This window comes from Colius striatus, chromosome 1 (genome assembly GCF_028858725.1).
Source record: "Colius striatus isolate bColStr4 chromosome 1, bColStr4.1.hap1, whole genome shotgun sequence".
Lineage (NCBI taxonomy): Eukaryota > Metazoa > Chordata > Aves > Coliiformes > Coliidae > Colius > Colius striatus.
This window is the reverse complement of record NC_084759.1, coordinates 23,969,875-23,982,482: the sequence shown is the minus strand read 5'-3', so window position 1 is coordinate 23,982,482 and position 12,608 is coordinate 23,969,875. Positions and strand designations below refer to the sequence as shown.

Sequence of the window (12,608 nt, the reverse complement as noted above, 5' to 3'; positions counted from 1 at the left end):
GTTGCAACATATATATTAAGATCTATACAGTCTACATGTGCAGTCCATGCTTTTAATCTTACACAGACTAAGTGTAGTCTTCTAAATCCATGGGAGAAACTTGCAACATGCAGGTTAAAACAATTTTAAGAAAAACTTAGCTCCATTTAGTCCCCATAAGCATATACAGCTTGAAATACATAAGAACGAAAAATTTCTGACATGTCATTTTAACTTTATTCTTCTAACTGTATCAAATCAATAATATACAGGAATTTACTCTTATCACATCATAAACTGTACAACTCCTTTCCTACACGTGCCACTATTTGATCCATCTGTAGCTCATTGATATGTATGTAATTATTTAATATATAGTGTCTGATGACTTACCAAGCCTGAGGCACTGTCGCATTAGACCTCCAGAAGACATGTTTTTTTCAGCTTCAATCTCACTAAAATTTAAAGAACTGGCAAATACTAGTACATCAACCATTGCCATCAGACGGCTGAGAAAAGTTACTGCTGTCTCTGCTGACATTCCTTGTGTCACTTCAATATTTTCCAGTTCAGTCTTTAAAAGGAGATAATTTAATTAAACATTTTGAACACAACTAAAATATAAAGACAGCATGTGTACATGCAAATCTAAAGTGTTATGCTTAATGATAAATACATTGAAAAGTTATTTTAAGACTTCCTACTATTATCAACAATATAAGCTGTGAATGAAATTCATAATAAGACAGAATAAAGAATGAGAATAAATCTTTATATTTGCATGCTGCAAAACGTCTAATATAAATGAGAAGGTTATTAGTAATTACGTAAAAACAAAATATGGCCAGACTGTAAAACAACACACAGTATATAATGGTGTAATATACTCTTATGTTCTTACATAGGTTAATCAAACTGACAGGTAAGAGATGAAAGTAATTGGTCTATATAGTTTTTAAGTTCCTAGAGATAAACAAACATGAGGAGTGGAGTCAGAAAATTCAAACAATTTTGCCCTCTTTCCACAAATTTATTGTCCCTGGGAAAGCTTATACCATATAGGAATCTGATGGAGCTCAATTCTCCTGGAGATCAGAAGATTACACTTACTTTCTCACAATATCAATGGGAGGAGGCAAAGTAAAAATATGACAAGTTATATGGTGTACAGCTCACATTACTCAGAGAATGGCCATTTCTTTCCTAAAGTAGCATTGGACTGTCATTAATGAGAATACATAGAAAATGTTGAATTATTACAATATTTCCGATATCTAAAAGGGAGTCTTGTTTTTCTCCAAAATGATACTTGGACATCCAGAGTCATGTGCAAACAGTAAGTTTAATTAAAAAGATAAATATCTCTTTAAACATTTTAATCTTTAGAGTTAGGCAAAAATGAAAATCGGATTTAGTACTTGACTGTGTATACATTTATATGCCTAAATACTATTTGTAAAATTGTTTACAGATGGCTGATTCTTATTGTCAACAAGATTTCAGGTGGCAGGGCTTTTGTCTTTTCTGAACATAGAGTAATACCTTTGAAAGGTATTACTTTTCTTGGTTTTGTTATTTTTATTTATATGCTTAGAAGTATGTATATTAAAAAAATCAAAATATATATTAAGCTGTTAAGGCCTTTCTCTTCAAAAAAAAAAAGAAATACAGAAATATAAAAAAATCTTTTACTTCCAAGTTAGTATCCTCACTCATTAGTCACTTTTTATAATATCCACAACTATAAATATACAAACTGTGGCAAACAATTAAGGAAACAATTGTTTTGAAAGATGAAGGATATAATGTGGCATGTGTCACCACAATGACAGATACCACTTCATTTAATTTCTCTTAAGGATGTAACATGTCGGTTATATGAATGATTTCAGAAGGGCTGTCATCTGTCTGATCTGCCCAATAATATCAGAAAAATGGTAAAATGACAACTCTCAGAAGAACAATTTCCATCCTATCTTCTTTAAATGTCTCCCCGGCTTAGTGTGTGCCGTTTTCTACTTTTCAAAAAAATAAGGTGCTGGTATTTATAGCACACTGGAACACCATTTTTGAAAGCACTCATCCAAAGAAAAGATGTTTGCAAAAATCTATAGCTATAGCGATCTGCTGGAAAAACTCAAAGATGGTTACAGAAACCTGAACTTTGAACTCATGCTTGAAAGAACAATAGACTTGCTAGCAGCCAATTGATTGCCTACTGTTGGTTTTTCTCAAGGTTCAAATTTATTGCAATAATCATAACCTTAAACTTTCTCAGAGTATCTATTGCTTCTTTTAGTTTTATGAAATAAATTCATTTTATGTAACACTTTGGCATATTTTGTCAAGATTTCTGAAAACTCGGAGTTGAAAATGAAATAATAAAAATCCTTTTTTAAAATTCTCCTCAAAATTTTGTTGGAAGGAAGAACAAAGATAGACTGACAGTTTTTTACAATAAAACTTACCATCAGTTCTAGCTGTTAAAGACAGCACATTGATATTCTATTAACATTTAAAACAAGCTCAGTTGTTGATCAAGTTGCCTTCAGGTACTAACAATACTTTAGACAGATGTAGCACAAAAAATCTTTAAAAACTAAACTGATCACTATTCCATGACTACTCAGCATACCTTAGGAGTAGCAACAAGTCTTCCACATACAGTTAACGTGTTCAGAGTTTTTCTACTAACAGCTTAACTTATAACTTTAACTCGTGGACCCGCCTATATTCAGTCTGGTAGCTAACAGTAAGCATCACATTGAAATATATTCAGTTACTTGAGTGAAATATGTCAGGAAAAGTCAATCATTACACCCAATACATTCCTATTCACATCTTACTACATGGTATATAAAAAGAACAATAATACTACTTTAAAAAGCCAAAATATTAAATGAACAAAAAGAAGGTATTTTAAAAAATGCAAAAAAAATGAAACTTACAGCAGCAATACTAACCTTAGAACCCTGGACATGCAACAGACAAAACAGACAACAGATCACAACAATAAAAGAAAAAGAAAATTATTTAAGTTAACTAAAAATACAATGTAAAATTGAAACAAATTAGCATCTTGGAAATACACATTTGTTTAATTCATAATTAGAACAGCAAAACATTTCAGCTCAGCAAGAACATTTGGAAATAAAAGACTTCGAAGAGATAGCTATGCACAAGGAAAACTAAATCTTATATTATTATGCAGTTCACGTAAACCCTGATTCTTCCAAACCAATGTACATCTTTTGCATCTTTTACATAGTAGTTAGAGCAATTTTATGAAGCAATGTAAACCAAAGTAATGTTTTCACTGGTTACATAGAAATGAGTGTTTTAAAACAAGCCATTCAACTGAAATATAATAAAGTAGTAAATCCTTGTACAAGGAGGCAAATTTGTTTAAAATGCTTTGAAAAGACAAATGTAAATCACAAAAAACAAAGTAGCTTTTAATGCATAATGCTCCTTCTTTTGAAGCAATGGAAGATATCTCATTGTATATATTAAATTTGTGAGTGATTTCTTCAACTTAAACCAATATCATACCAAATGTTTGAATACTTTGAACCACAAAAAAGAAAGAAAGAAAAAAAAAGATCCACTAAGCCATTGGGACTGAGCTAGTCTTCAAAATCCAGTGTTCACAATTAAATAGGTGTGTTAAATTTTTATGTTTTAGCTTTAGGTAGAAGCACTTGCTCTTTTATCACAAAGGGCTGGAAACTAATCCTAAAGTTTTCACTCGTTATGATTAAAACAGAGAAATAAAGTTCTTTCATGAGTTAGAATTTTTATCATTTAAATAGTGAATAACCTTATCTAATAGAAAAAACAGTTGAAACGAATTGCTTGCTTTCCTTTCTTTTCTTTCCTCTTGTAACAGAAAATAACATGTTCAACCAATTTTTAAATGCACCTTCTTCTTTTGTAGCTGAATGCACCTCGAGAATTAAGCTGAGGGTATTATCTCTGGATTACTAGCTAACAGTTTTTTCATCAGTGTGCCACCATTGATTCTGAAAATTGTTGTAGATCACAGTGTACCTGTGGCATCACACGAGTCACAGATACCATAATGCTACTACTATATACAGGACATGAAGAAAAATCTTAGCTATTAATCCATAGACCAAATAATGCTGCCTTTAAATGTTTAATTGTGTTTTGGAGACACAATTCATATAATATCATCTCTCAGATTATAATCAGAGAGTTGCTGTTTTAAATGCTGCAAGCAAGAATTAAAATTATAGACTTTGTAGAAAAAGTGGACAAAACCCCTAATTGCCAGGGGTCTGGAAATTTACTCTCAATTGTCATGTATAGTTCAACTTCTCAAATCTCTTTTGTCTTACTGATTGTCTTCAAATCCTTGTGACAGTTGCTGTCCTCATAGTAGAGTAAATATATTTCAAATTCCTAGCTATTATATAAAGTATTTTACCTAGCAACTAACTGCCATTAACAAAGGAATTTATATGAACTCCCTATAATGTTGGCAGTTATCTAATACCCTCAATAAGAAGCAAGCCATCAGAATCAACAGTGGAACACTCTCCTGTTTATACTATAAACCAACAAAATTAGTTACATTGTTTTGTTGATAATTGCTTCACTTTCAGACTGTTTCACATATAAAATTGACAACCTTTAAAAACATGCATTTGAAGGAAGTTCTTGTAGAGGACCTGAGAACGAGGTGGTATAGAATCGAAATCAAGGGGTATATTAAAACATGTGGGAATAGATTACTGTGAGTTACAGTCAACTTTCCCCTTTATTCTCTACAAACATGTAACTCTGTGACTGACAGAGTTGTGAGTGGTTTGTTTTCACAGATAATACTTTTTTTTTTCTTTTTTTTTTCTATCCACATTTAAAGGCTTCTGTTCACAGCAGCATTCTGATCATCTTAGTCTGGATTTTAAAAAGCAAGTTGAAAAGCAGATTTCTATATAATCAGATTTCTAAAAAAATAGATTTCTATTACAAGCATTCACTAGTGAGGAAATTCGATAATTAAGATTGCCTGTTCTACAACAGCCAAGGGATCATACAGTAATCTTCCATCTAGACCAGGAGAATTGCTATTTCACTCCAAATCCTAACTATCCAAAGGTAGAAGGCTTTTTGAACTAGGAACTCCCCAAACACTCATCTTTTTAAAGAAACTGAAAGTATTGCTTTTTTTTCAGCAAGGGAAGGAATATGACACAGGGATTGTTTTAGAAAAGAAAAAAACACTGTATTCGTCCAATATTCCGAAAGATATATTTGCTACATTTATCACTTGGTTGTCTTCCTTTTGTATCTTTTATTAATTCAAGCATCCAATACTCATAATCTACTCTACTGGACAGAAATGCTTTAAAAAACATGAGGCATTGTGACACATAATAGCAGATTTTTGAAACAGAAAGGACTATTTAAAAACAGTAGCATAAGAGAGGCAGGGTGACACATAATAACTAACTTTATAGCAGATGGTTGATATGAGAGTTTTGTAACAGACATTTTAGGACTACATAAGAATGAGCACCTCAGGATCAGGCTTTGCTTGAACTCAGACTGACACAATGAAGACAAGGAACTGTGGAAAGGTAGGATTGTGATATTGATGAAAGAATCATGTGGTTTTACCTGTCATCTTCTCCATTAGAAAACAAGTAAGCTACCTTGTAAAAAGAAGTTGAATTCAGCTCCAGGTGAACATTCACCCCACAGTGATCTGGCTGATCAGTGACTAAATGTTCACATCAGAAGTATCTGAATCATTTGATTCTATTGAGTATATCTCCCTTGGCTGGAAATCCAGTCCACATCCAAGTGGATACCTAAATTTAATCTTCCTGAATTCCATCCAGTTTTATCACTACAAAGTAAAACTGTGGAATGACCTTTACTGTCTGTTCTATACTGTTTTGCTCTCATATTTCACTACTGCAGATCAAAAAGTAAATTAATTTTTAGAAGCAGATGTAAGTACGTGTCCCATGTCAGAAATACAGCACACTAGGAGGAAATGAGTAGGAACCACTACTTCAAAATTTCAATGTTGGCCCAAAAGACCTTCAGTGACAACACTGAAGTGACAACACCATTCATGAAAGAGAAAAAGAAAGAAATGAAATAAGCTCATACTTGTTGTTACACTGAACATATGTATTCTACAGCATCTACAAAATGAGAGGGTTTTGACACCCTGGAAAAGCTCCACGGAACAGACATTTGGAGGATCGGAGGTTTGCAAAGACAGACAGACTAGACAACATGAAGACTCTATGGATTCAAACAGGCCCATCCCGAGATATGACTCAAGTCTACAAAGTCATAAATGACATGGGGATGAATAAAGATGTGATTAACCACTGCTTTCATACAACAGTAAGGTACATAGTGACTTTATATCTTTAAGCAGGCTTAAAAAAACAAAGATAAGATGTACTTCAAATGTTATACAATTACTTTGTCAGACTAAATGCCATATGATATTACAGAAGCTAAAAGCATAAGTAGCTTCAAAAATGATTAGATAAAGTCTAGAAGGATAAAGTCATCAGAAATTATTAAATATGACAGTGGGGACATTCTCTCTAGCTGTTAAAATCCTAAATACTAAACCACAAAATATCATTAAAGCAATCAGTATGCTAGCTCAGACTTCAGTATTTTGATGTAAACTGCAAACAGTCACTGTTGGAAGCAGAATGCTAAACCAGCTGGGCCCTTAGGCTGATGCAGTAAGGCAGCTTACGAAAAGTATGAACACCTTGCTTTTATAAGAGTAATGCAAGACTGCTTGACTGGAGTTATACCATGTTAAGTTTAAATTACAGAATCCCAAAATTACACAGAATCAAAGGATGGTTGAGGCTGGAAGGGATTCATGAGATGCAACAGAAAATTGGGACTGTCTATCTGGTGGAAAAAAACCTTCCAACTTACAAACAACAGGATAAGAAGAAATGGCCTCAAGTTGCACCAGGGGAGGTTTAGATTACATAATTTTTCTCAAAAAGAGTTATCAAGGATTGGAACAGGCTGTCCAGGGAAGCAGTTGAGTTACTATCCCTTTTAAATACCTTAAAAGATGTGCAGATGTGGTGCTTAGGGACACATCGTTTAGTAGCAGACATGACAGTGCTCAGTTAATGGTTGAACTTAATGATCATTTCCAACCTAAATAATCCTATGATTCATTAAAGTAATTAACACAGGGGATTCATCTGAAAATCAGGAAACACTTTTTCACAGAGAGTGACTGCTAGAACATGTATTCTTTATCATCAGAGATGCTCAAAAAAGCCATCTAAACAGAGAGCCCTGGGTGACTGACTGTGAGTCCTTGAATTGGTGAGGGAGAAAGTATATTGCCTTTTTGCTTCCTTGAGAGTTACTCTGTCAAAGTGTCACTAGAAGAAGCAATAAATGTTTTTATGCAGTGGAAACATCATATAAATCTTTCAGTACCAGACCTCCCCTCTCTTCCAGCATCTCTTGGAAGAAGAGTGAGATCGAGTCTTTTGTAAGCAGTTGTAAGCACTGGATTTTCAAGCCCTTTCAAGACTGTGAAGAAATTAATACCTAACCAGAAGTTCATCCACCTTCTCCACAGTAGCTCAAGGATGTGAAAGTATTAAAAACTTAAAAATCAGTATGAAACTTCTTTTCATTCATCACATGATGGGTATTCAGAAGTAGTCCCTTCATAGGTGGGATCCAGAACAATACTGAGGGAGAGCACCTTCGCTAAGGAGGTAGGATGTGCTAGGCTCTTTGCATCTGTCACAATGAATAAATACACCTTCCAGACAATTTTTATAGACAGACAATGACAGAACAGGAATGGAGTTGAATGGAAGGGAAGAAGCTCTCTGCTAGGTGGAAGAGATTATGAAATCATCCTCTAGAGTGTAATGGTTATTTCCAGGTGAAGTTACTATGTGCTTTTATCAATTACTTTTCCACAGCCTTCCTGTATATCTGTGACAAAAGTAATCCTTTTTTCATTTCCCAGTGTAGGATTAATTCAGTTTGAAGCCATCTACTGATCTTTTAGTGAATTAGTTTATTTCACAATTTATTTTTATTTTATTATCCTAAACAGATGGCAAGATTGAGCATCTAAGTAATACAAACAGTCCTCATGGAGTGGAGAAATGCATGCATAATACATGATTCTGAAAATGCAGTCCTTTGTATCAATGCATTGCAGCAAGACAGTACCAATACATAACATTTAAATAAATGGATGTGTAATTTATAAAGCTATCCATCTATACACACACATACACATATATTTATTATCCGGGATATATTGAGGCAAATGGTGAACTGCAAAATTATTCTTTTACAGAACGGATCTGCAGTGACATAAACCAAGATAAGAGCTAAAAACTCCAAAGACTGTTCAATGGAATTGCAGCCTAATTAATGCTGTTCTTGTTTTATACTTTTATATAAAATATGGCAAAGGAAACATTTTAATTTTCAAATGGTGCCTAGAAAATTTGTTTTAAAAAACATCTATCAATGTTTAACTAAACATTTTCTCTAAAGATTGATAGCATAGATTGTATCTCAAGATGGCTTGGTATACACCCTATTTCTCAGTATTTACAACAAAACACCTGCAAAATCTTTTATTCAGCAACCTTGATGTCATTCTTTTGACTATGGTCATCTAAAGTGATTCCTGTGAGACTTGTTTATAGCAAATATTTTCCCAGTTAACACAGTGAAAATATTAAAACCACAGTGTTTTAGCATTAATTGCTTGGCTGAAAGTCCTATTAATGTTTAGCCAATTGCTAGTCCATACATTTTTTCAGGCTATCTAGATGTAATAGTAGAGGCAAAGTAAAGTAATCTGAGTTGCTGAACTGCTAGATCAAGGAACTTAGCTTTTACTTCCAAATCACACTCGTAGCCTCCAATGTCTAACTTCAGAGGAGCTGCTTTGTCCTTTCTGGGCCTTGTTTTCTCCCATTTCAAAGACTAGTATGCAGATGCTTACATGATGCTCAAGATAAAACATTCAGTATGGAAGAAATAGTTACAGATATATGCACAGACAAGGTGTTACATTCAAATACTGTAATTCCTATTGACAATAGTGTGATATTTACAATATATTTTCCCCTTTTCTATCAGGAGAATTAGGCTACTATTAGGCTACTCTGTCTCCCTGAATTGTGATCATCTAATAACTTAAAATTTATTAAGAATATTGGAGTGGATAAAAATATCAGCCTATTTCAATACAACCAATTGAAGGAAGAAGTAAATAGAACAGCATGGGAATGACTTCTGGTATCATTTAGCATGCAGATAAATGGTAGCCAACAGATTTATGAATATCAATGGACAGCCATCACAAAGCATGTAATTTTGTTATAGTAATCATGATTTTTAACCATTTTCCTAATGGTTTTCTCTTTCAAAAGAGATCTTAAATATCTATGACATATTACTCTTACTTAGTGCTACTTCTCTAATAAAATTAGCAGTCCAAATGCAAAATATTATAAACACCCTGTATATCACAGCTTAACAGCTTTGATTATACATTTAAATTTTTGATGGTATTAGCAGCGAGAGAATAGGATCCTCTAAAGAAGAAAAGTCAGCTGCAAAAGTGGTTTATATACTTACTACCATTTCTAGTATGACCACTAGGTGGAAATATTGTACTTACAGTTGGGGATGTGGCTGCTGACAGCAATGGTAAAATTCCTCCACAAGCAATAATAATGTTGTCTACCATCTGGGAAATGAGGTGTATTGTGTTGTGTACAAAAATAATATTTTCATTGCTATTGACAAAATCCATCACAGACTTTGTAGAGTGACTGCAAGAAAAGAACAAAGACTTAAAATAAAAGCTTAGAAAAATTTATTCTTTGCATTCAGACCATAAATGTTTCATTGATACAAAGGCAAAGTCTTTTCTAAAAAACTTTGCATGTAACTTCTCAAAAAAATATGAACAGGACTAGTCTAATGAACAAATTGTTTGCTATCTATTTTTACATTGCGATTAGTTTCAGAAACCCAGTTGAGAACAATGTCTTCTAACCTTTTATTCCCATCAACCAGTATTTCATTTAACTTCACAGGCAATTCTGCTAAAAGCAGTGGGGTTGTTTCTTCAGTGTGAAAGTAATTAGAATTTAAAAGTTCATCATACTGCATCAGTGCCATTTGAAGACAATTGACAACACTTAATGATAACACCTGATCAAGTTTCAATGGAGAAACTTGACAAGATGATGATACCTTGATCCAATATTAATTTTATCAACTAATATTAAATTTAGCATTAGCAATAGCTTTACAAGTCACAAACACTAATAAGATTAGTTGAAATCTTAGCAGCTCCTAGTAGGTGAGAAATTGTCCCATGAAACAGTCATTCCTCAAAAATATAAAACACTGTGTGAAAGTATTGAGGAATACTCTAGTCTGTAAGTAGGTTCTTTTTGCCAAACAGCATTGTTGCCAGCCAACACAGAAAAAATGAAAGATGCAATTGGAAGTATGCAAATTGGATCTTTCCATTTTCAAGCATTGCCTAAAGACGAAGTACAAACCTCTCCCACATATTTTGTCCAAAATACAAATTTCCAAAATTGTCTATTTCCCAGTGACTATCCCAGAACTGCTGACCAAATCGGAAAATAAAAGCAATATAAAATGGTCCTTGGATATAACAATTTACTGAAAATGAACTATTCTGTTCTGGACATCAGATGAAATAATCAGATGAAATCAGATGAAATGTCTATTATACCTATGGGCTCTGACAATAATAAGGTACTGAGTATCTGTTAAAGTACACAAAAACCCTAGGAAATCACACTGCTTCCATAAAACATACTAAAATCACCAAGAGTAACTAGAAAAAAAAGTCAACTAGAAAGACTATTACCCTATATAAAACATCTTTTTTCTTTTTTTTTCCCCCTTTAATGGGAATTCATATCAAGGGTTGAAGAAGAAACAGACACCTACCTTCTCCAGACATGTACATCTGTTTCTAGTGCAAAAAGCAAGTCTGTCAGGAGCCGCTGGTGCATGGGAGACCATTTAAACTCTGGAATACGAAACATTGTTGTGCGTGGACCTGGACTAAACTGTCGTCGCTGCTCTTCTGTCATTGGCATTCCTCGAAATCCCAAGTCAACACGTAAGTCCCGATCTTGCTGGGTGACAGATCGACCCTGTACTGCCTGCATCAACAAGAAGTTTAAAAATCATGTTAACTTCATGTAATGTGTTTTTGAATAGACTCCATTTGAGAAAGGATGAGTTAAAAGTGGACTTGAGAATGAACTGGAGATATTGAAGTTCCAAAGCAGGCAGTATCCTACAGGAAAGAAGCTGCTCCAATTCAAATCAATCAGTACTTAGAGGCTACACCTGGCCTTCTTTTCAGCTATTTATCAATAATTTATACTCAGGTTCTACACTTTAGGTATTAGAGAACAAATGAAGCATGCACAGGGTCAGCAGTGACAAGACTTTGTTTATAGGAAATAACTGTTGTTTTGTGCTCATAACACAATTTTCTTTGAATATCCAACTCAAAACATGGACAAACTACACAGTGATGGCTTTAAGAAATCTCTACTTTCAGACAGCTCCTAATTCTCCCAAATCAATTTATTTATCTGGTCTGTTTAGCAGGATCACTAGAGAATCAAGTCTAGTCTCCGAAATCTCATTTTGCCAATTTTGTTACAGTTTGCTGATTGGTTAACAGTTTTATGGATTCTCAAAATATTCTTTGGATTCTCCCAAGTGGTGGATGTAAATTTAACGCCCTTTCAATACTCACGTAGTCATAACTGACTCCACTTGGTGATTAAAGACAAAAGTAAAAGATACATATAGAGGATATAACAAAGAATACTGTGAAGCGAAAAGTAGTAAAGAACAAACATTTTGACAGAATTTGAGTAAAATATTCATAACAACAAAATAATGTGATACATTTCTGAAAGGAAGAAATACAAAGTATGATCCTGAAGTTACTTTAAAGGTCCTTTATATTAGCTTAAAAATAGAAAGCATAGAAAATATACTGGCTTTACTAACATATTCATTTCCTGATCTCGGTATACTGTTTTAAATCTGAACATTTAAATGCAAAAAGATATTTTAAAAAAAAATTGTGCTAGCAAAGTTACAATAGACATGGCATTAGAGTTGAGCTGGAAAGTTTCTTAGACTTTTAGTCTGATTTTGGTTCTCTGTAGTCAGCACTTAGAGAGCAGGGCATGTTTCCTTCATTCAGTTTGATATATTGGGATAGAAACTGTTACTATTGCTTTTAATTAGTATGTTTTTCTTATAGTTATTTTTTAAAGTATTCTTTTCATTTCTCTTATGTTATCTTACCTAAAATTTGGGATTTTTTTGCATGAATCGTTTGCACAGGGCTTTCAATTTTATATTCAATCCTTCATATTTGGGACCATAGGACAGAGATAATTTTATATTCTCCAATATTTGACCTACTACTGGTTAAAGCATTAATTCTTCTTAGAAGTAAGTAGGAGTCCCCATTTCTATTTTGTTGCGCAATTTGTTACTTCTATTCAGTCTATTTGAACAAAAGA

General features: G+C 33.4%; 1 protein-coding gene across 15 annotated transcripts in view; it reads right to left on the bottom strand.

Moving 5' to 3' along the window:
* NBEA (neurobeachin) overlaps positions 1–12,608 on the bottom strand; it is a 499,798-nt gene that overhangs the window by 314,936 nt on the left and 172,254 nt on the right. For 11 of the 15 annotated variants that reach the window (XR_009818508.1, XM_061993741.1, XM_061993751.1 and 8 more), the window contains 4 exons: positions 10,999–11,216; positions 9,683–9,836; positions 2,928–2,951; positions 373–553 (listed from right to left, as the gene is read on the bottom strand). Coding sequence is in view for 14 of the 15 variants with exons in the window: in XM_061993741.1 (XP_061849725.1) it covers positions 373–553; positions 2,928–2,951; positions 9,683–9,836; positions 10,999–11,216 (577 nt within the window). In the remaining variant the exon portion in view is untranslated. The remainder of the gene's footprint in view (positions 1–372; positions 554–2,927; positions 2,952–9,682; positions 9,837–10,998; positions 11,217–12,608) is intronic. The other 4 variants (XM_061993767.1, XM_061993778.1, XM_061993835.1 and 1 more) reach the window with 1 other exon arrangement.